This window comes from Balaenoptera physalus (assembly GCF_965194825.1).
Source record: "Balaenoptera physalus genome assembly, chromosome: 17".
Classification (NCBI taxonomy): Eukaryota; Metazoa; Chordata; class Mammalia; order Artiodactyla; family Balaenopteridae; genus Balaenoptera; species Balaenoptera physalus.
Window position 1 is genome coordinate 50,260,305 of NC_138895.1, and position 21,377 is coordinate 50,281,681.

The 21,377-nt window shown below is 36.0% G+C and overlaps 1 protein-coding gene across 3 annotated transcripts in view; it reads right to left on the reverse strand.

Annotated features, from left to right (window-relative positions):
* Positions 1-224: 224 nt before the first annotated feature.
* YWHAZ (tyrosine 3-monooxygenase/tryptophan 5-monooxygenase activation protein zeta) overlaps positions 225-21,377 on the reverse strand; it is a 32,138-nt gene continuing 10,985 nt past the window's right edge. For all 3 annotated transcript variants that reach the window (XM_082434344.1, XM_082434346.1, XM_082434345.1), the window contains exons 3-6: positions 7,433-7,556; positions 6,488-6,651; positions 6,311-6,406; positions 225-2,446 (exon numbers count right to left, since the gene is read on the reverse strand). In XM_082434344.1, coding sequence (XP_082290470.1) covers positions 2,387-2,446; positions 6,311-6,406; positions 6,488-6,651; positions 7,433-7,556 — 444 coding nt within the window. In that variant the 3' untranslated portion in view covers positions 225-2,386. The remainder of the gene's footprint in view (positions 2,447-6,310; positions 6,407-6,487; positions 6,652-7,432; positions 7,557-21,377) is intronic.

The following is a 21,377-nucleotide window of genomic DNA, read 5'->3' on the forward strand; positions in this document are numbered from 1 at the left end:
CAAATGAGACAAGCTTTAGATTTTATTTATAATTTACTTGAATAAAACCCATCTCCTCAGTCTAACTTCATTCTCTGTAGCTATAAAATGATTATTTCATGTCCTTGGCCTGGGGGTCAGGAGAAATCAATAGAAAAAGAAAAGAGCTGTGCGTGAAGATGCATTATGTTGTTGTCCCAAATGCGTAAGAGATCTTTTTCTCCTGGAAAGAAAGACCCCAAGGCCTCCATTGCACTTTTATTTGAATGTAACATTTGGGACAATTGTCCCAAAGGGCTGATATTTCCCAATTTAATCTGAGGTCATAATAAAACAAGCAACAAAACAGTATTCGGGGTTTCAGTTCTCACCCTTATCATCAAGACTCACTGCCTCCCATCATCAGTATTTATTGAGCATTTACAGTGTACTAGGCACAATAGAACATACAGAAAACATTGTCCCTGCTCTCGAGGAGCTTACATTCTAAAAGAAAAAAAAAATACACCTCTTTTAAAATGGTATTTTTGTTTGGTGTTTTCTGCAAGGTACTGAGGAAATAGCTTGTAGGGTGAGCTTTGGGTATAACTTAGCCCCATCATTATTCAAAGAGAGGAAGAGGAAGGATTTTAAAGGCAAAGACAATGACAGACCATTCAGGATAGGTAGGGTTTACAGGGAGATAAACACAATCTCATCAACTAGGGAGAGATTTGCTGCAGTGTATAGGATGAGGGAAATAGTTTGTGGGATGCAAGCAAAGGAAGCAGGGTATCCTTAGGCATTGAGTGGAGCCAGAAAGATCATGCGGCCTTTTCCCCAAGTACATGGCCACCAAGTAGGAACGGTTGGTGACAAGACACAAGGCTTAAAAAAGGTAATCCTGTGCACCTGACAAATAGAAAGAATAAAAGATCAAAATTGAAGGCAGGCTGTAAGAGTATCAAGAAATTCTTAAAAACAAAAGTGATTTGGAAGCACGAAACTTACAGTTAATGCTACCCAATGTCATGATGGGCCAAGAACATTGCAGCTTCCTAAGTTAGAAAATGCCATATACCAAAATTTTAAATGGAACACATTACTCTTTTTTTCAATCAATACCCCTGTCTCTGAAAAAAAAAAAAAAATTTTTTTCAGGGGGAGGGGGGAGTATGGGACATGACTGGGAACAGTAGTAGTTATCTTAGTAGTATTTTGTTGTTATGATAAACTTTGTATTCAAACTTAGTAAAAGCCCATTAGCTGCCAAGAGGGAATAAGGAATAAATTTCCAAAAATGTACAATTTTCTTTAGAGAAGTTTCAGAACCAAAAGACTAATTTACATGAAAAGCTGTAGAGAAAGTAGTTGAAAAGTCCATTCATAAAACTTTTATTCCACTTACATGAACTTAATACACGTGTTCTTAACAATTATGCTTGGATTGTTCATGAAAATCTCATAAGACATTAAACAAAGCTAGCCATCATCTCAAGTTATTTCCCTGTTAACTATTTTTACAGCACATGCATGTTAGGCAAGTATCAAAAAAAAAAAAACAAAACAAAAAAACCCCAAAAAACAAAACAAAAACAAAACAAAAAAAACCCACAAAAGCAAAAAAAAAAAAACCTAAAAAATGTTAAATACATGGGTTTTTTGTTTTACTGCTGCGCTTGATACACAAGAAGTAATGAATATCAAGCAATTCATTTTTACTGCATCTTTACTTGTACATTTGTTCTTAGGTTGCCTAAAACATTTAAATACAAATAAAATGAGTGTAGCAAAAATAATGAAAGCAAACAGCAGGTAACTTTACAAATAATGGAATGTGAACCGTTTCTGCCCTTATCCAGAGTAAATTGGGTCACAACTAAAGGAACACTTCTGTAGCTGTAGTCAATGGTGTGCACAATGAGACTGAGTATTCCACAGATAACACATGGTTTAACATGTAATATCCATGGGATATCTATTTCTACTATAGCCTTATAAGTGCTCCAAACCTTAAAGTACCCACAGCTACACCTGTGACTGGAACCAATTATCCCTTTTATTCCCCACCAGGACAAACCAATACGAGGCAGTTTTCTTTGCTTAGACATGGAAGCAGTTTTAACACTGGCCCTCGTGAAGCCACAATGTACCAAAAGTACTATGCCAAACATTTATAACTTGTATAAAAATTCCACATCCCCATATTGGCCACCTCAAGATGAAAACAGATAACTCCCTAAATGTTAACTGGCTCTACTCCCCTAATATTAAACATAAAAACCACATGGGAAATATAGAAATTCAAATAGAAGTAACATAAACCTGTCATAAATCGTAAACAAAAAACTATTTGTGGGACAGCATGGATGACAAATGGTCTACTGTGTAAATTTTAGAATGAGGCAGACAAAAGTTGGAAGGCCTTTTAATTTTCCCCTCCTTCTCCTGCTTCAGCTTCGTCTCCTTGGGTATCCGATGTCCACAACTAGTTAAAAGAGGAGGGAGGGAGGGAGGAGGGGAGGGAGGGAGGGGGGAGGGGGGGAGGGAGAGAGAGAAATTTTAGTATATTTCAGTTTAAAAAAAAACCTTAATATATATGCCAAAGTACCAGAATCTAAGCAGTTTTTGTTGGAAGGCTTTCTTTAAAAAATTGCAGCATTTAAGATAGCTTCAAGATGTAAAACGCCTCCAGGGAATTATATTCAATATCCTGTGATAAACCACAATGGAAAATAATATGAAAAAGAATGTATATGTGTATAACTGAATCCCTTTGCTCTACAGCAGAAATTAACACGACATTGTAAATCAACTATACTTCAATACAATAAATTTTTTAAAAAGATATAATACATTTATTTCCTCCCTAATCATTCTGTAAGCATTGTAAGTACACAGCAGAGATGTCTTCAAATAACAAAGTCAGATCCAGGAAATTCTTGGTTATTCATAGAAGGTAAAGAAAAAGTAGAAGAAATCATAGAAATGCTACAGTTCTAAATATCAATAGCTATCAGAATAGTAGGTTGTCCCAAACAGCCCCAGCGAGAGACGGATGTATAAAAGTTTAGTGCAACTAAACCAGAATCATCAAATTCAGCCCATGCTCAAGGAGCTCAGGCTGACTACTTTCCCCTGGTAGACTTTAGACTGCCACTCTAAAGAGAATACCACACTCCATGAAATTCAAGAGTCAGGATCAAGTCAGAACTAAACTACAAATTTAACTAACATTTTTAGTTTACAAAAAAAAAAAAAAAAAACTACCTTTGTGAATTTGTCTGATTGAAAATAAATAGATGAACACAACAGTATGGTCAGAACCAAATCTTCTAAGAGGTAAAAACTGAGTTGTCCCATAGTAGGACTATGGTGTCTATTTATTTTTAGATTAATGTTACAGTTTTTTTTCAGCAGTTTAAAAAGATGATTTCAAAATTATCTCAGCTGTTCCAAATATTAATTTTTTTTACAAGTCTTAGCACTCTATAATGATTTTTAGAGGCAATTATAAAAGGATTGTTTCAAGATACCTTGAATTTTATATTGCTTATACATTGCAGAATGAAGGGGGGAAAAGCTCAATATTTTTCTATCCCCCAAATCACCCATTAGTTTTATTTATTTATTAACCAAATATGTTACTGGCCTGGAAAGGAGACTTCTCTGAACATCATACAGTTAGCTGAATGACCTCTAGAAGTCTGTAAGCTTCTATTAAACTGGTGGTCTTATAAGACAAGATGAAATTATTTTTTTATCATCTCTTTCCAGTTCTTTCATGGACCCTTGTTTTTTCCATATAAACATTAAAAATTTGATGAAGGATATTTATATTTATCTTCCTAGGGTTATGTGTTGACAATACTGGTCAACCAGATCCAGACTCAGATACTAGATAGTTTTGACAAAATTTCTTTACTTGACAGATAAGTGATCCAATCAACCTATAATGATAACAGGCAATATGACAAGAGCTCAGAGAAGGCACATAGTAAATAGTGACGGAATCAGAACCTTGGTTTTCTTCTTACTCAGCTCTTGTAATATGCTCTTCATGCTATACTGATACCAAGATTCAGCTGGAAGTATATATTTCAGATCAGGCCTTCTCAAAAAGTGATGACAACACAACTCAGTAGTGATTAGGTCTCAAGTTCTACCTTTTAGAACTATCTCATCATTTCAAACCAGAAAAATTTGAAAAATTCTTAATATTAAAATTAATATTAAAATTAGCTAACAAACTGAAGTGCTTCTTTCATTTGATATGCATAAAAAGATTCACTCTTTAAGGAACTATACCTTATCCTCTTGACTAAAATAATCTCCAGAGTGTGTAGGTAGCCTCCAATTATACTTTCTAAAATAATTTTCAGTGTTTAATAATAAACAAGTGCATAATGACATTCAAAAAACTGCTGAGAATATAACTGGTTCAGAAAATTGGCAATGGACTAAAAAAAATAAAGCTGAGAAAAGTTAAATGTATACAATGATGATGTACAGTCCCCAAAACAAATGCCCCAAAGCTAATAAAAACCAGTAGCACTAAACTATAATCTTCATTCCTAGCTCTTTATCTGGCACACAGCAGATACTTGATACTGTTTTTCACCCAAGCCTCAAAACTTCAAATTTAATATTTATGTAAAGGAGAAGAATGTGAAAACCTATGGGACCAAAGAGACATATCAACCAACTGCAATATGTAGACTATTTGGATCCCAATGCAAATAAAAAACTGTTGGAAGAAAAAAAAAAAAGACAATACAAAGAAACACAAAAAGACAACTGGAAATTGAATGCTAGAAATTTAATATTATTAAGGAATTAACTAAATATTTTTTCAGTGTGATACTGGCATTGTGGTTTTTTTTTTTAGTCTGCAGTATACCAAGGACAATCATGACCTGCCACAGTTAAGTCATTTTTTTTTTTTTAACTAAGAGACTAGGCAAAATAGATGTCCACTTGGACTCCATAGAGTATCTGAAATTTTGTAACTAAAGTTATTAATGCCCTACCATAGCTACATAAATATAGAAGCAACTTTATGGTCTCCATTTTTAATGGAATTTAAATATGAAGAGAGGGCTTCCCTGGTGGCGCAGTGGTTAAGAATCCTCCTGCCAATGGAGGGGACACGGGTTCAATCCCTGGTCCAGGAACATCCCACATGTCTCGGAGCAACTAAGCCCATGCACCACAACTACTGAGCCTGCGCTCTAGAGCCCACGAGCCACAACTACTGAAGCCCGAGTGCCTAGAGCCCATGCTCCGCAACAAGAGAAGCCACGGCAATGAGAAGCCAACGCACCGCAACAAAGAGTAGCCCCACATGCTGCAACTAGAGAAAGCTCGTGCGCAGCAATGAAGACCCAACACAGCCAAAAATAAATAAATAAATAAGAAGAGAACTTAAGGGACTTCCCTGGCGGCGCAGTGGTTAAGACTCCGTGCTCCCAATGCAGGGCACCCAGGTTCGATCCCTAGTCAAGGAACTAGGTCCCACATGCATGCCACAACTAAGAGTTTGAGAGCCACAACGAAGGAGCCTGCCTGCTGCAACTAAGACCCAGCACAACCAAATAAATAAATAAAAGTTATTTTTTAAAAAAAAAAAGAACTTAAGTATGCTTTTGATACTAAAAGCAAAACTCTTCTGTGACTAAAATGGAAAGAACAGAATCATCTATACTGAAATGAAAAATAAAATGGCTTATGTAATTGAAAGTTCAAAACCATGAATTACAAAGTCATTTTAAAAACCAGAATTTTAACAATGGGTATATGTAACTAATCAAAGGACACATATTTAGTCCTTAGTCTAATATTTCAGTTTCTGTAAGATGGTTTTCTTCAGAGTTTTAAAAGCAGATAGGATCTTACATTTAAAAAAAAAAAAGAAAAAAAAGAAAAAAAAACGAATATAAAAATAAACTGAGTCACACGAATTTTTTGTTTCCAGTGCATATAAGTTATGTTTACACCATACTGTAGTCTATTAAGTATGCAACAGCATTATGTCTTTAAAAAAACCAACGTACATACCTTGTTAAAAAATACTTTACTGCTAAAAAATGCTAATCATCAACTGAGCCTTCAGCAGTTGAAATTTTTGTTGGTGTAGGGTTTGAAACACTGAAAATTACCAAAATGTGAACTCAAGAGACATGAAATGAGCAAATGCTTTTGAGAAAAACAGCACCCACAGACTTGCTTAACACAGGGTTGTAACAAACCTTCAATTTATAAAACTCGTAGTATCTGTGAAGCACAATGAAACAGAGGTATGCCTATAATCTCTTCGCCATGTTAACCACTCATGATGCTGATATGTACTTACTGTCAAGTTGTCTCTCAGTAACTGCATTATTAGTGTGCTGTCTTTGTATGACTCTTCACTTAATGTATCAAGTTCAGCAATGGCTTCATCAAATGCCTGTGATAAAAAAAAAATACATTTCAATGCTCAAATAATACTGATTACTAAATTTCCACATAACAGGTAAAAAATACATACTGTTTTTGCAAGAGAGCAGGCTTTCTCAGGGGAGTTCAGAATCTCATAATAGAACACAGAGAAGTTAAGGGCCAGACCCAATCTGATAGGATGTGTTGGCTGCATTTCCTTTTTGCTGATTTCAAAAGCTTCTTGGTATGCTTGCTGTGATTGATCCACAATCCCTGGATAATAAAATGCACCAAAATGTATCGATACAAGTTTGCACTTCACCTTCACCCCTCAAACCAAACCATTACTATCCTATTATAAACTCTGAAATATTAAGCTGTAGCAACCTTAACTGATTAAGGCTCCTAAATTTAAAAGAAAAGAAAAAAAAAAAGAAAAGCTTCTCCTGGAAAACTACACTAGCCATTGATCAATGTCAAGACAAAATAACTCTAATCATCTCAGTATTATTTTTAATAATTAGTTTGTACTGCTCTACAGTTATACTAAAACCACTATTAAAATTGTGAGGAAACATTCCTATACATAAAATTGGCTTGTTAGCAAGCATACATTTCAGAATACCAATTATTCGGCAGTAGATATATAGTTGACCCTTGAACAACAAGGGGTTTAGGGATGCCAACTCTTCATGCAGTCGAAAATCTGAGTATAATTTTGTAGGCGGCCCTTCATGTCCAACCTTGGATCATGTAGTACTGTAGTATTTACAGAAAAAATCTCTGTGTAAATGGACCTGTGCAGCTTAAATCTGTGTTCCTCAAGGGTCAACTGTTTAGTTGAAGGAAGGATGGGGGGAGGGAAAAAGGGAGGGGAGGGGAGGGAAGGAAGAAAGAAAGAGAGAGAGAGAGAAAGCGCAAAGTCCATTATTACTCTTCATTTAGTGCTCTGAGCAATTAAAAAACAACAAAACAATTCTCTACACTCCAGAAGGGACTCCTTCCATACTGTGTCATTTTCTAAGCGTCCAGCACACAGGCTGAGGCAGCATACCTTTCTTGTCATCACCTGCAGCAACCTCAGCCAAATAGCGGTAGTAGTCTCCTTTCATTTTCAAATAGAAGACTTTGCTCTCTGCTTGTGAAGCATTGGGGATCAAGAACTTTTCCAAAAGAGACTTGGGAAGAAAAGAAACAGTCATAATAAGACTAAAATATTTACAAAACTGAAAGAATCTGCATTTTTCAAGAGCATACTATAGCTTAAGTTATAAAACTTTAATACCCAGTCATTGCCAATGATACAACTTTTGAATGCCGTAGGCTCGTAAATTTGTGGTTTAAAAGCAGAATGCTTTGGACAGCAATACTTAAAATTTGAAATTAACGTTCAGCCTATTATTTAAGGATGATAATTTGAATATTGGCCTCTCCCCCATAGTGCTATCAATTTACATGCTGATAAAGACTGCATGTTTCAATGAATGTGAAAGCATGACAGCTCATAATATTATATGTTATTATGTTTTATTACTATATTACTTAACAAAATGGCAAACTTTTCATTTTCAAGGTAGTCATGACACTAGAATGCAAAGAACATAAGAGATTAACTTTCTGGTACTCTGGAGGAATATATGACTTAAGCAGAAACCGACAGTATAATAGACACTACCAGAGTCCATGACAGAGGAAGCAGAACAAAAGAACAAAACGTCATTTATAAGACTACAATTAAAGTAATACCTCACAACAGGTAAAAAGCTGTTCAAAGTTTTATTCTTCCTACCTAAATTAAGACACTGGTAGGAGTATGAGAATTAAAGATCTGAAGAGTTGGGGCTTCCCTGGTGGCGCAGTGGTTGAGAATCTGCCTGCCAATGCAGGGGACACGGGTTCGAGTCCTGGTCTGGGAAGATCCCACATGCCGCGGAGCGGCGGGTCCCGTGAGCCACAACTACTGAGCCTGCGCGTCTGGAGCCTGTGCTCCGCAACAAGAGAGGCCGCGATAATGAGAGGCCTGTGCACCGCGATGAAGAGTGGTCCCCACTTGCCGCAACTGGAGAAAGCCCTCGCACAGAAACGAAGACCCAACACAGCCAAAAATAAATAAATAAATAAATATTTTTAAAAAACGATCTGAAGAGTAAACCTTTAGTTTCATTAAAGTGATTTTCAGCTAATAAGATACATATTTACCGATCACCCCAAACAGGTAAAACTTCACTCTACATAATTCTGTTCAAAACTATAACAATGTAAGCTAAGTACATCCTAACATGCTAATAATTATATTCTACAATGGATTTAAAGAAAAACTTGATTTCACTGTATTAGGGGGATAAGGCACAATAAACTAGTGATTTTTTTTTTTAAGGGGGAGAAAGATAATATTCCAGTAGTAGAATTAGGCAAATTTTTTTTTTTTTAAATACTCCACTTCTTCCTACTAAACACACTCTAGGAATCAAGGTGAAAGTCAATTTTCAACTGGGCTTAGCCCCAAACAAGTCTCAATTTTTACAAGGAAAAAGGGTATCTAATTCTTGGTTTCTATTCTTCTGGTAGTAACCCAGTAGTTTATATAGCACCTACTTATATGCCAAACAGGTTGAAAAACGCTTTTAAAATAATAACTCTCACTTTGTATGTCTACCCCATTATGTTCCAAATGGTGAGTGGGAGAGTAAGCTTTAACCCGGCTTCTCCCCCTTTCTGCAACTTAAGCAACAGATACTCAGATGAAGTGGGTAGTTCCAAGTTGGCAGTAGGAGCAGGTTGCAACGCATTACAGCAAAGGGTTGGAGATGAGAGAATTCAACCTGAAATTATGTTTCCTGTGATTATTAACTGATATTTGAAACCGTTGGCCTGAAATCAGAAGACCATTTTGGTTAGGATAACAAAATTCTTATTACACCATCCCCAGACTTTCATATTCAAAGATCTCTCAGCTGCAAAAGTGTTTTGGAATTCATTCATTCATTGATTCATTTAAACTTTGAGGCAGCTTCTAGTGTGAAATCTCAACCAAACTAGAAATAAAGGAACCCTCTGGGCTTGGAAGACCACTGCTTCCTCCGAAGAAGGAATGCCTATAACCTAAGACTTGGCAATATTCCAACTTCCCGTCATTTTTGTCCTTTAAACACCATCATCTTCTTTGAGGCATGAACACTCTGTGAACACTATAGCTGCTCTTTGGGGATCTGCCTAAACAGCAAAAGATAGTTCCATTTAGTATAGTAAGTGGTTTTTTTTTTTTTAACTTAAGAAACAAATGACCAGGCTTTTTCAAGTTTTATATCTTAATATAAAATGCATTATTCATTCCACTATGGGAGACGGTATAGCATAATGGCTTTGGATTCAGAAGTCTAGGTTTAACCTGTGGCACTCCATACTTGGAAGGACAAATTCCACTTCTGATTGGCTAGGCTAAAAGTTAGACTATGAAGTCTAAGGAAAAAGTATATTGCGATTAACCAGAATTCACAAATCACTTCAAATTAAATAGCGGGAAAAATATATATAAATCTAAAGAAGGTTCCATATACAATTCGATTGTGAACTGCTCTCTGGCTCACTTATGTATATTTAAGATTGACAAAGAATATTTTCAAATGAAAGAAGTGACAACAAGTAAAAGCCTAACCATGAAATCAATTCTCTACCTAGGCATTTCTATTTCGTATTTTACTGCTTCAACATATTTTTTACATTCACTTATTCTTCAATACTTAAATGGCACTGTGCTAGGCACTGAGAATAGTGAACAAGACAGTCTCTAAGTCTGAGGATAAAATGTCTAGCAGGGAAGACAAGAGAAACAGAATAACACTGCCTCGTCATGTCCTTCACTTTTCAATGACTTTTATCTAACCCACTGTATATATGTAAAGATGAGGGCCACAAACATGTGCAGTTAGTTAAGGGTGAATCACTTAAAATGTAAAACTTTAAAGTATACATCTGAAAACTTGCAGAAGTTATTTAGGCAAGGTGTCAATAAATGTCATAAGAAATTGTAACTCATCTTTTATGAGTAATAACTTCTATATCTCTAAAAACTGTTGTTTTACATTTGGGTAACTCACACTGAGAATTTTTAAATTAGCAATTAAGCACCTCTTCCCCCAAGGTGAACACTGAATTTAGCCATAACATCTGATTAAAACAATAACAACGGCAAAAACTACTTTAAAGCTATTAACCAGAACCTACAAGTAACAAGAAGGCAAGATACCAGTAGTCAGGCTGTTTATTGGCCTAATGATAGACTAAAAGGACCAAGGATCAACAGTGGCGAATGTTTCTGGTAAAATGCTGACTACAAGAAGTTGAAAAAGCAAACTCATCACACTGTACCCATTAAATAAATATGCGCAGTTCTTTGTATGTCAATTATACCTCAGTAAAGCTGTTAAAAATAAAAGAAGTTGAGAAAGGGATAAATGACAAACTTTTAGAATCTTCTGATGACATAAAGGTAAGAACCATTAAGACTTGAAAAACAAAAAGCAAGAAAGACTGGATTAAACATTAAATTTGGTTCAAAAGGCTAACTATGAAAGAACAGAATGTCCTCCACCAATTCCCCTACCATCCCTGTTCATGTATGCCACTCCTCCTGTCAAGAGGTGGAATTCATTTCCTTTCTCCTGAGTCCGAGTTAACTTTGTTGTCTTGCTTTAACCAGCAGAATGCAGTGAAAATGACTCCTGTTCCAGTTCTAGGCCTAAACCTTAAGAGGACTAGCAACTTCCCTTTTTGCCTTCTTGGAGCCCTAAGCCAGCATTAAAAAAAAAAGAAACAACAAAAAAAACACTATCTTGCTGGAGAGAAAGGTCAAGTCAGCCCCAGTCATGGAACATGTTTAGTGAAGCCATCTGGATATTTCAGCCCCAGATGAGGACAGCAATGAGTGACCACAACCAACACCATGTGAAAAACTGTCCAAAAGAATCCAGACGAGCCACAGGGTTACAAAAAAGAATAAATCACTGTTTTAGTTTTGATCGGTTTGTTATGCAGCAATAGACAACTGAGAAAAATAATAAAAACATCATTTTCAATAATAAACATGCCATTTTTGACAATCACTTTACATGGATTAATTTGATCCTTCCATAACCTTACCTATGAGGTACAAACTACAATTATCGCCATCTCATAGAAGACAACAAACGGCGCCGAGCTCAAAAACCACAGCTAAGTTGTGAAGGTACAACTCCAACTAGGCAATCTGACCTGTTCTACATTATTCTACATTTTCTCTGCCTCAACAGGACGATATGTCTACTAAGAAGGAGAATATGATTCCAAGATATTAATTAGAAATCAAAATGAAGGATGATGATTCAGTTCTACACTGTGCTGAGGAAACCAAACCTAGAGTATACTGTTCCTTTAAAAATAGGGACTTCCCTGGCAGTCCAGTGGTTAAGACTCCGTGCTTCCACTGCAGGGGAGGGCACGAGTTCGATCCCTGGTCAGGGAACTAAGATCCCACATGCTGCGTGCCTCAACCCGCCCCCCAGCCCCCACCAAAAGTATCAAGTAAGGCTTTGACAAACTGGAGAGTATCCAGGAAAGCAAGCAAGAGTGTTGATGAAAACTGGAAACAGTCATGAAAACTGAACGAATATGACATGAATGGCTCCAGAAGACAAGACTAGTTAAATTTGGGCAGAGGTAGATTTCTGCTCAGTATGAGAAAACTTACGAAACAAATTTGGAATAGGCCACCTTGTCAGATAGCAAGTTCTACTCTTCTTACAGAGATTTTCAGGAGAAATGAGAAAAATCACTATTTTTTAGAGATTCACAAATAAGATGTGGTCTCATTCAACTCTAAGATATGGAAGATATAGAGTTCACTGAATTAAGTTAATTGTAACACTACAGAGATGATTAAGTATGTTAATTTATCAAACTAACCAAAGAGAAATAAAAGTTCAATTTTCCGGATTTAAAAGCCAGAGGAGAAAGGCAAATGTAGGGAGAAGACCATGATGGAAATAAAAACAGAGGGGAAAAAAAGGAAGCAGCACTTATCACAAAGCAGCAGTGACAAGAAAAACTGAAGAAGAGAAAATGAAGAGAGGAAAGAACTAATAGCTATTTTCAACATACAAAAACTTCAGAAAATACCCTGTGCTAAGTATACAACTTCCTATATTTCATTCATGTGTACTAGTAAAGGTGATGACAACTGTGGGACATTGTGAGAATCTGAATTTAAAAGGAGACATAGCATTAATATAAGGAAAGAAGCAAATGAGGTGTCACAATTTCTACTTATAAAACAATGGTTAGGCTAACTACTGATGAACCTTCCACTTGTAAAATTCTCCACATAACACTGACTTTCTAATCTAAATGTAATTTGTAACAGAAAAGGATTTTCAGGTCAAACACAAACTTTAATAACATCTTACACTCAAGCACCTGAGACTACAATGTTAATATTGAGCTGATCTCCATTTTAGCCAGTCAGAGAAAAAAATAACATGAAGGAGCATGTAGTCTAAAGTTAGTACCCACTGCCCTCATGTACATTCCACTGGTAAAAACAGTCACTTGCCTGTATTTAAGAGGGACACTGGGAAATTTGGTCCAGCTGTGTGCACAGGAATTAGAGGGGAGCCTCAGCTTTAGTAAACAGATAGCAGTTTCTGTCACACAATTGATGGAAGCATTTTTTCTTAGTTACTGGTATTGATTATGAATTAATATGAAATTGAAAAGAACTAGTGAAAATGGAAAAATGGTGTGAATTTTTTGTAGAAAAAATTAAAAAGCTAAATCTTTTTATACTCACTACCTATATGATTTTTTAAAAATTTTCACATCAGCATCATATGCTAAATATGAACGTTAAAATGTTATCAAACAATAGGGAGGGAGTAGTTACTTGTCCGAAGAGCAGTTGTACTATATATAGTGTCAATAAGGATCTTGCTGAAATAGAATTTGATTTAGAGATTCACAGTAGTTCCCCTCAAGCAGTTTAAAAAAATGTTTGTGATGACAGCTACTGTCTTTTAAAGATAACCATGGCCATTTAAAAATACCCAAAATTAATCTGCTGAATTAGAGTTAATGCATATTCTGACTTTATACAGTAGTCATCCCCACTTAACGTTATGTGGAATTGAAAGCATGAGGCCCACATCTGAAATGTCTCTGTAAATGGTTCACAGTCCAGAGCTAAATACATGCTATAGTTCTGGAGAGGGCGCTGAACCTTAATCTAATCAATGGATAAATTATGTGGAGCTTGAGATTTTAGAGTTAAAAGATTTTTTTTTCCCTCTACAGCACCATGTACAATTAACCTCTTAGGTTGTAAGAACACTTAAGATATGGGGTCAAGTAATGATTTTTCCCCCAAGCCAGTCAATTTACCCAGGGCAGAATATATTAACAATAGTTTCTAGCACGTGCTTGATCCAAAGATGGTCTACGTAACATCAATGCTTTGACTTTGGAGCGTATTAACATTAAGGAACCACACAAACTGACAGGTTATCTAGTTCTGACTGCCCTTCTTGAGGTAGGCTCAACCTGCCCCCACTAGGAATTTCAATAAACATTCAATTCTAACTGTGGTCAAATATTTCTAATAAAAAGTTTGTAAACTGAAAATCCATCTCTATTCTAGTGATATACCTCTCTGTCCTTTAATATGATTACAGCTTGAAATTAAGAAGAGTAAAATATCAAATCTGTAGGAACAATCAAGACTAGAAACTACCTAAAACACCAAAACTGCAGCCTGAGATGGTGGCAAGGCCCTAACCTCTGGGCATCCAAGCATTTCTTGGAGCAACAGCTTGGTGTAACAGAAACAGTATAAACTAAAATCAGGCAGACTTTAAATCCCACTCTCATCAACTTTGAGATCTCAGGCAAGTTAATCTCTCAGAGCCTTAGTTTTCTCATCTATTAAAGAATTAAATGAAATTTAATTTTATAAAATGATTTTTTTAATAAAAAATATATTTACAAATGATTAAAATGAAAATCTACTTCAAAAGGCCGCTACGAGGTCTAAATGAGAGTATAAACAGGAAAGCACCAATCACAGCTCCTAAAAGAGTAGGCACTCTACTCAGTTAGATGTAAATATGACATGGGGATCTTGACATCCAAAAAATCTGCTTTAGTGCACTTGTACTCTCAACTTTAGTACTTCAGTTCGGGTTCAGTAATCAAAAATTTGTGTATCTAATAAGAGTGGTGAAATAATGCACAAAAAACCTTTCATTTAAAAACACAGGATTAAAGAGGGCAGGGACTTGCTGAGCTCTGGGCTTCCCCACCTGGTTTTGTGGCGCCTCCTGAAGGTTCTGGTGAAGGAATAAACTGAAGTAATTACAGCAAAACAAAAACAAAAACAAACCCACAGGATTAAATTATATCAAAGTACGAAAGATGAAGGAAACATTTTCCGTTAGTACTTGTTCTTTTTACAGCAGACTTGTAAAAGGCACAAGCTTACACTGCTTACTACCTATGTTCAAATCCCAGTTCACTGCTTACTAGCTATGTCAACTTGACGAAGTTCTGAAATTTCTCTGGGCCTCAGGTTTCTCATCTGTAAAAGAGCAGAAAATAGGTGTGACTTCATGAATCCCCCCCACCCAGCAGGACTCCCAGGGGTCCACAGATCACTCTTAAAACTGTTGACTGACTTAAAGTAATCTGTACCATTCACCTACCTTTCAATATACCCAGCTCTAACACTATGTTCTCCCTCAAGCCAATTCTCAAAAATATTCAGTTTAGTCCCAGGTCTAAACAGTACGTGCCAGTATGGAATGAAGCGTAAGATATACATCAAAGTGTTGTGTGTGTGGGTTCAACTTACAGAATAGTTTGTATATGATCCTACCTGTGTATATTCTTCAAGGACAGAATTGTTTGCGTGGGCATTGCAAGTTCCCAGGAGGATACAAAAAAGATTAGACATTACCTCTGAGGAAGGGGGATGACATCAGAAGAGTTTTGTTTTTTGAACTTTACATCCTATGCTCTGCAACATGTTATCCAGAGCAAGTGTAATTTAAAATAATTATGATTTTGCACCTTTGACTTTTCACATATGTATTCTTAATCTACTTATAGGCTCCTTAGAGACAAACGTTTTGCACACATTAGGCACTCAAACATCAAATCCCCAGGCCGAATTAGTAGACTAATTTGAACAGCTTCATTTAAATATAGCAGAGGAAACTTAGAACAATCTTAAAGGAGAAAAGCCTAACATCGAGAAGACTATCAAAAGTTCATCATCTTACCAAACTTCTAAATATAGTTAAAATAAAATGTAGTAAAAATTATTGAGGTTGATATTGTAGGTTAGATAATGAATATTTTGCTCAAAAAGGAACAATGTTCTGCTTCTTTAAAGACCTAGAAATTGCTCAAAAATGACAGGTGTTTGGGTGCTGTACTAAGCACATATATTCAGAAACAGCAGCCAAAGGGCAGGCTAGGTATATCCTAATATGCTTTCAGGACCCTTGGATAAGCGCCAGGTACTACGTAATGCCTCTGGAGGGGACAACTAAGGGAGACAAACAACTACAAAACTTCACCAGCGATAGGGTGGGAGGACAGTTCCAGGCAGCAAGGTAGAGTAAATTTGTTTGCAAGTCAGGACACCTAGATTTTGGTACTGCAGCTCTGCCACCAAGAGGAGTGATGGGAGTTTCAAATACAGAACCATGACACCTCCTCATTTGATCTTCTTGTGCTTCACAGTAGCATTCATTTCAAAACCTTCCTTCCAAATTTCACCCCAGGAAAGCTTCTCTAACGCAATGAACACGTCCCGCCCCCCACCACTATTCCTCACTTGTCCTTTCCTTTTTTTCTTAAATGGGAATCAGACAATGTAGAGAGTAAGGGTCCTTAGACTAAACTTTAAAAAATTAACAAGAACTCATTGTAAACCATTTATATATTTATTTCAGCCCTAAAGAATGACCACCTGCCACTATGCACTCAAATTAAATCACTGGGCTAGTGGCTGTGATTTAGCTTGTCAATTAGAATACATGAAGCCAATTAATGAAAATGTATTTCAAAGGAAAATCACAAGTTATAGAGCTGGGATTTCTTTCCCCTTTCAAAAGAGTAATCCATTCATTATAAAATTACATAACCCATTTAAAAAGGACTTCGGCAAACTATATTTAGTTCTAACCTTTGATAAAGTAATCATACTTATGGGGCATCGATCTTTAAAAAAAAAAAATTTATACTTTTACACCACAGGGTGTTTTTAGAAGTCCTCCCTGCTGTTTAAATTAGAAAATATAATGTCCTATCTAAAGATAATGGTTCAGTAACAGAACAACATGTGTCTCCTAATACGATGCACCAAGGAGGGCATGATATCATTTCCAGGAATTCTTCCCCAAAATGCACAATCTGAGTTTACTCATGAGGGATCACCAGACAAATCCAAATTGAGGGATATTCTACAAAACAACTGGCCAGTACTCTTGAAAAAAGTGGCAAAAGGCAAGGACTGAAAAACTGATCCAGATTAAAGAAGAGTAAGGAGACATGACAATGAAATGCAAACTGTGATCCTGGATTGAATTCTGGACCAGAATTAGGCAATTATAGTGGTATAATTTGTAAGTGCTATAGGTTATATAATAGTTTATTTTATCCATTATTTTATTAATTTATTGATTTTGATCATTATACTGTAGTTACACATGTTAACATTTGGGGAATCAGGTAAAGGATATATGGGAAAACTTGAACTTATTTCAAAATAAAAAGTTAAAAAATAAATGGTTAGAAAGGCAGTTTAATTACCATATGTAGAAGAAGCTATTTTCCCTTTTGGTTAGTTAATATTACACTTATATAAAAGTAAGTTTTAAAGAAAAACCTTCTTAATAGGACTATTTCTGGGGGACTTCCCTGGTGGGGCAGTAGTTAAGAATCCACCTGCCAATGCAGGGGACACGGGTTCGAGCCCTGGTCCAGGAAGATCCCCACATGCGGCGGAGCAACTAAGCCCGTGTGCCGTAACTACTGAGCCTGCGCTCTAGAGCCCACTGAGCCACAACTACTGAGCCCGCACGCCTAGAGCCCGTGCTCCACAACAAGAGAAGCCACCGCAATAAGAAGCCCGTGCACCGCAACGAAGAGTAGCCCCCACTCGCCGCAACTAGAGAAAGCCCATGCACAGCAACGAAGACCCAGTGCAGCCAAAAATAAATACATAATTTTTTTTAAAAGTGATTAAGAAAAAAAGTGATTATTTCTGGAAGATGGCATTATCAGTGAGTTTTGCTCTCCACCCTTATACACTTTATGTGCTCATCTATGTTTTTCAAATTTCCTTATTGGGCTGGTAAAACTTGTATTTAGGAGAAAAAAGTCACAAAAATAAGTGATGCGTTTGCAAATAAAAATGAGGGGTGGAGAGGAGGTTCCCACTTTGTCTTGGAGAGTATTCCAACAATTGGTTATACTGTTAAATTTAATTTCCATTAATTAATATACATTAAAAAGTCACTAAGCAAACAGTAAATAGTCCCAGAATATTAAACCAAAAGAATCAACCTCTAATGAGACATTTACGGACTGCAATTTGAAAACATAGCTGGGCAAGTGTCTCCTTTGACTTGATTTCACCAGATGTGTGCACGGTAAAGACCAAGCCTCTACAACCCATTGCTCTGTTTTAGACTGTACTATCATGGCCCTCTTCCCTAACACAAAGGAAAAGAGGCCAGGATATAGATACTAGGCTTTCATACCAATCAGGCACAAAAAATGCCAATGGCTGAAAGGGAAAAGGTGCCAAGAACTTGAGGCACAAGGCCCTCAAGTGTGATTCTTGCTATTTTCATTTAAGTATAGAATCCTAAAATATAGTCTAAAACTAAAGCCATCACTTTTAATGAAATTAAACAAAGTGGTAATTTTTCCAGTTACAAGATGGGATTTAACCTTCTCTAAAAAACACTTCTAACTTCTCTAATGTCCAACTCATTAAACAATTCAAATACATGAAATTCCAATGCAACAAAAATTGGGCACTCCTCATAAATTAAATGCAACAGGATCTCTCCTAGATTAACAAACATGCATACAGGTCACGCAACTGGACAAAGTCTTATTTTGCTTCAGCTTCTTGATCTGTGAAAATGAAAAAGCTAGGGTAGATGCTCCTTCAAGCCTCAAATCCAATGATTCTATAAAATTCACCTCCCAATTTATTTTATTATTCAATTAAAAATCTCAAAAGCCCCACAAATGTCATTTTAAATAATATCCTCAATATGAAGTTTAATTCAAATTCTACAGCACAACGTAGAAGTTCACAATTCTGGTCCTGCACAATTCCCTTGTGCACAGAGAATTTTCCCAGAACTTTCACTTTATTCTGTAGAGCCCCTGAGACTTTTATCATTCCTAAAGTCTCAAAATTCTAAAAAGCAAACAGCTATTTTCGTTGCAACAAAGGCCCACCAATTTAGAAATTATTCTCTTACTCCCTCTTGTGGCTGCATTGCTTTCCTTTCTTTCAATTGCAACTCCACCAGTTGCTTCCAAAAGTCCTCCACCAAAACTGCTAATGAATTAGATGGTGTCAAGAACTAATTTGGTAGGGATCTGAAGACTTTCTGTGCACTCACCTTTCTGTGTAATGTTGGCACACAGTAAAATTTTAGGTGTTCTATAAATGATAAAGTCACATAGATATGAAGGGACAGAGCTTCTTAACTTCAAGGATGGAATCACAGAGGACTCTGACCAGTCACTTAACTGAATGCAGTTTCCACTAATAAGAAATAGATGGCAAATCTGCACCATCTAACTTTTAAAATAGCAACAAGGAATTTGATAAAGCCAAGATATATTATTCTCTGGTGTTTAAGGAATGTTGAAACCAGCCTAAAATTTCATTTTAATTCTTGCTAAAAAGCCAGAGTAGTTGGCTCCCTGATTCTTACCAAAAATGAAACAAAAGATAACCACATAAAAACTCAATGCTGATAGAAAGCCTGGAGTGTTCTAAAATGGTTTTTTTTGAAAATTAGTATTTTAGTCATATTCGAAATGTACCTCCTAAGGATTAAAAGATGGTGAAAAGTACCAAAAAGAAATTATTGAGCATTGAGTGATAACTGCTAAAACTGTCTGACACTAGGGGGCTTTCCTTCTCCCCTTCCCCAGAGCCCTTCTCAGAGCCGGCATTAATGTTGACCTACTTGGGCTGAAGTTTCTCACCAATCAAGGCCCCATTTCCCAATATTTCCATCACAAAGCACTTTTTGTTTTAAAAACCTCATTTTTTATAGTGTTTTTTTAAACTTGCACATGCACATTGTGTGTTATTATAATTCCTTAGTGGGACCAGATTATCAGCCACTTTTAAAAAGGAAGGTTGAAGACCAGCTAGCTCTTCTGAATTTGACCAACACACAGTACTTTCCCCTCTAGGTTGTTGAGATTCTTTTTATGAGCAGAGGCTTTTTATATTTATTATGTTTTTCGTTATGCACAGGGCTTATAAAGTAGCAAGTAATCAATAAATATTAAATTTAAAGTTTAAGCAGTTTATTAAAATTCTCTTAAATTTAATCTAAAATTAATAAATCAAGCCACAATGAAGTGATATCAAAGAAGCACAAAAGAAGGTAAGCAGTATATTTGCTATCTACTATTACCACGGGGATGTATTAACTCTATATAAAATATCCTAGAGGTAGATGCTATTATTATTTCCATTTTGCAGATGTGGAAATAAGAGTCACAGAGATGTAATACCCTGCCCAGAGTCATAAAATGAATTTAAAAAATTCAAACACCAAAAGTCTGCATAGTCTGTGCTAGGTTGTATCACCCCTTTAAAGTAAAGCAGCACACATTATAGTTTATTTTTTAGAAATATTACATAAGATTATTCTTCAAGTCTTATCCCTATGATCCAATTAAATTTAAGTCTGATGATAATCCTCTTATCAGATGGAAACTATCAAATGGGAAACTGAAGGGGAAAGTCATTACTGTTAACAAAGTGTTATGATCCGTTTGATGTCTTATTTCCAAACATCTTCTAAACACCGTAGTAAAATACTCATCAAATTATTGACTTGAGAATTTGCTTGTTCTAAGAATACTACTGCCTACCTATACACTGTCCTCAACTGTCAATTTCCCAGAATCACATTTTAAAGGTAACGTGTTTTGAGTAGGATTTTCATCACGTGTCCCTTGGTTGAATGTGGTCCAAGTATTCCTTTGAAATTCTGGGCAATGGTGTTTAATGTATGTTGTTTTAAGGAGCAAAAATAATTATGAGTTGACAATTCATGAGTCTTGGATCAACAAGAGAAGTAGATTTTTCTCAGAAAAGCATTTGTATTTAATCACTTAGATGAGAAACATTCAAATCACCACTGGGTTCCTTGGTAATACCGCTAATTTAAAAAAACTCGTAGATCCTGAAACTTGTTTGCGAGATGGAAGTTAACCTCCACTAAAACATTTCTAACTTCTCTAATGATGTCCAACTCATTAAGCAATTCAAATAAATGAAATTCCAATACTACAAAAATTGCACCTTTTCTAGGTTTTAAAAGAATGAACATGCATACAAGTCAACCAATTGGACAAAGTCTTAGTTTGACTTACTTAACTCTATAGATTAACATTTGACTGACTGTCCTTACATTCTTACTTTGCCATCCTACCTGTAGCTAATACCATTGTAACTGTATTTTTATTTGGGGGAGAAGGGAAGAAAACTCACAGATTCTGTCGAAAGAAAGAAACAGCTTACATGCTGAAACCTTTTAGTTATCTATTCCAATACAAACAAACGTGAATGTGCCATGCAACAGGACCATACTGGTAGAAGTCAGATATATTCAACCATGCTTTGTTGCCCCCAAGTTCCACACTATAGCAAACTAACGTCAACAGAAAAAAATTAGTGAAATCTGCCAAGATAT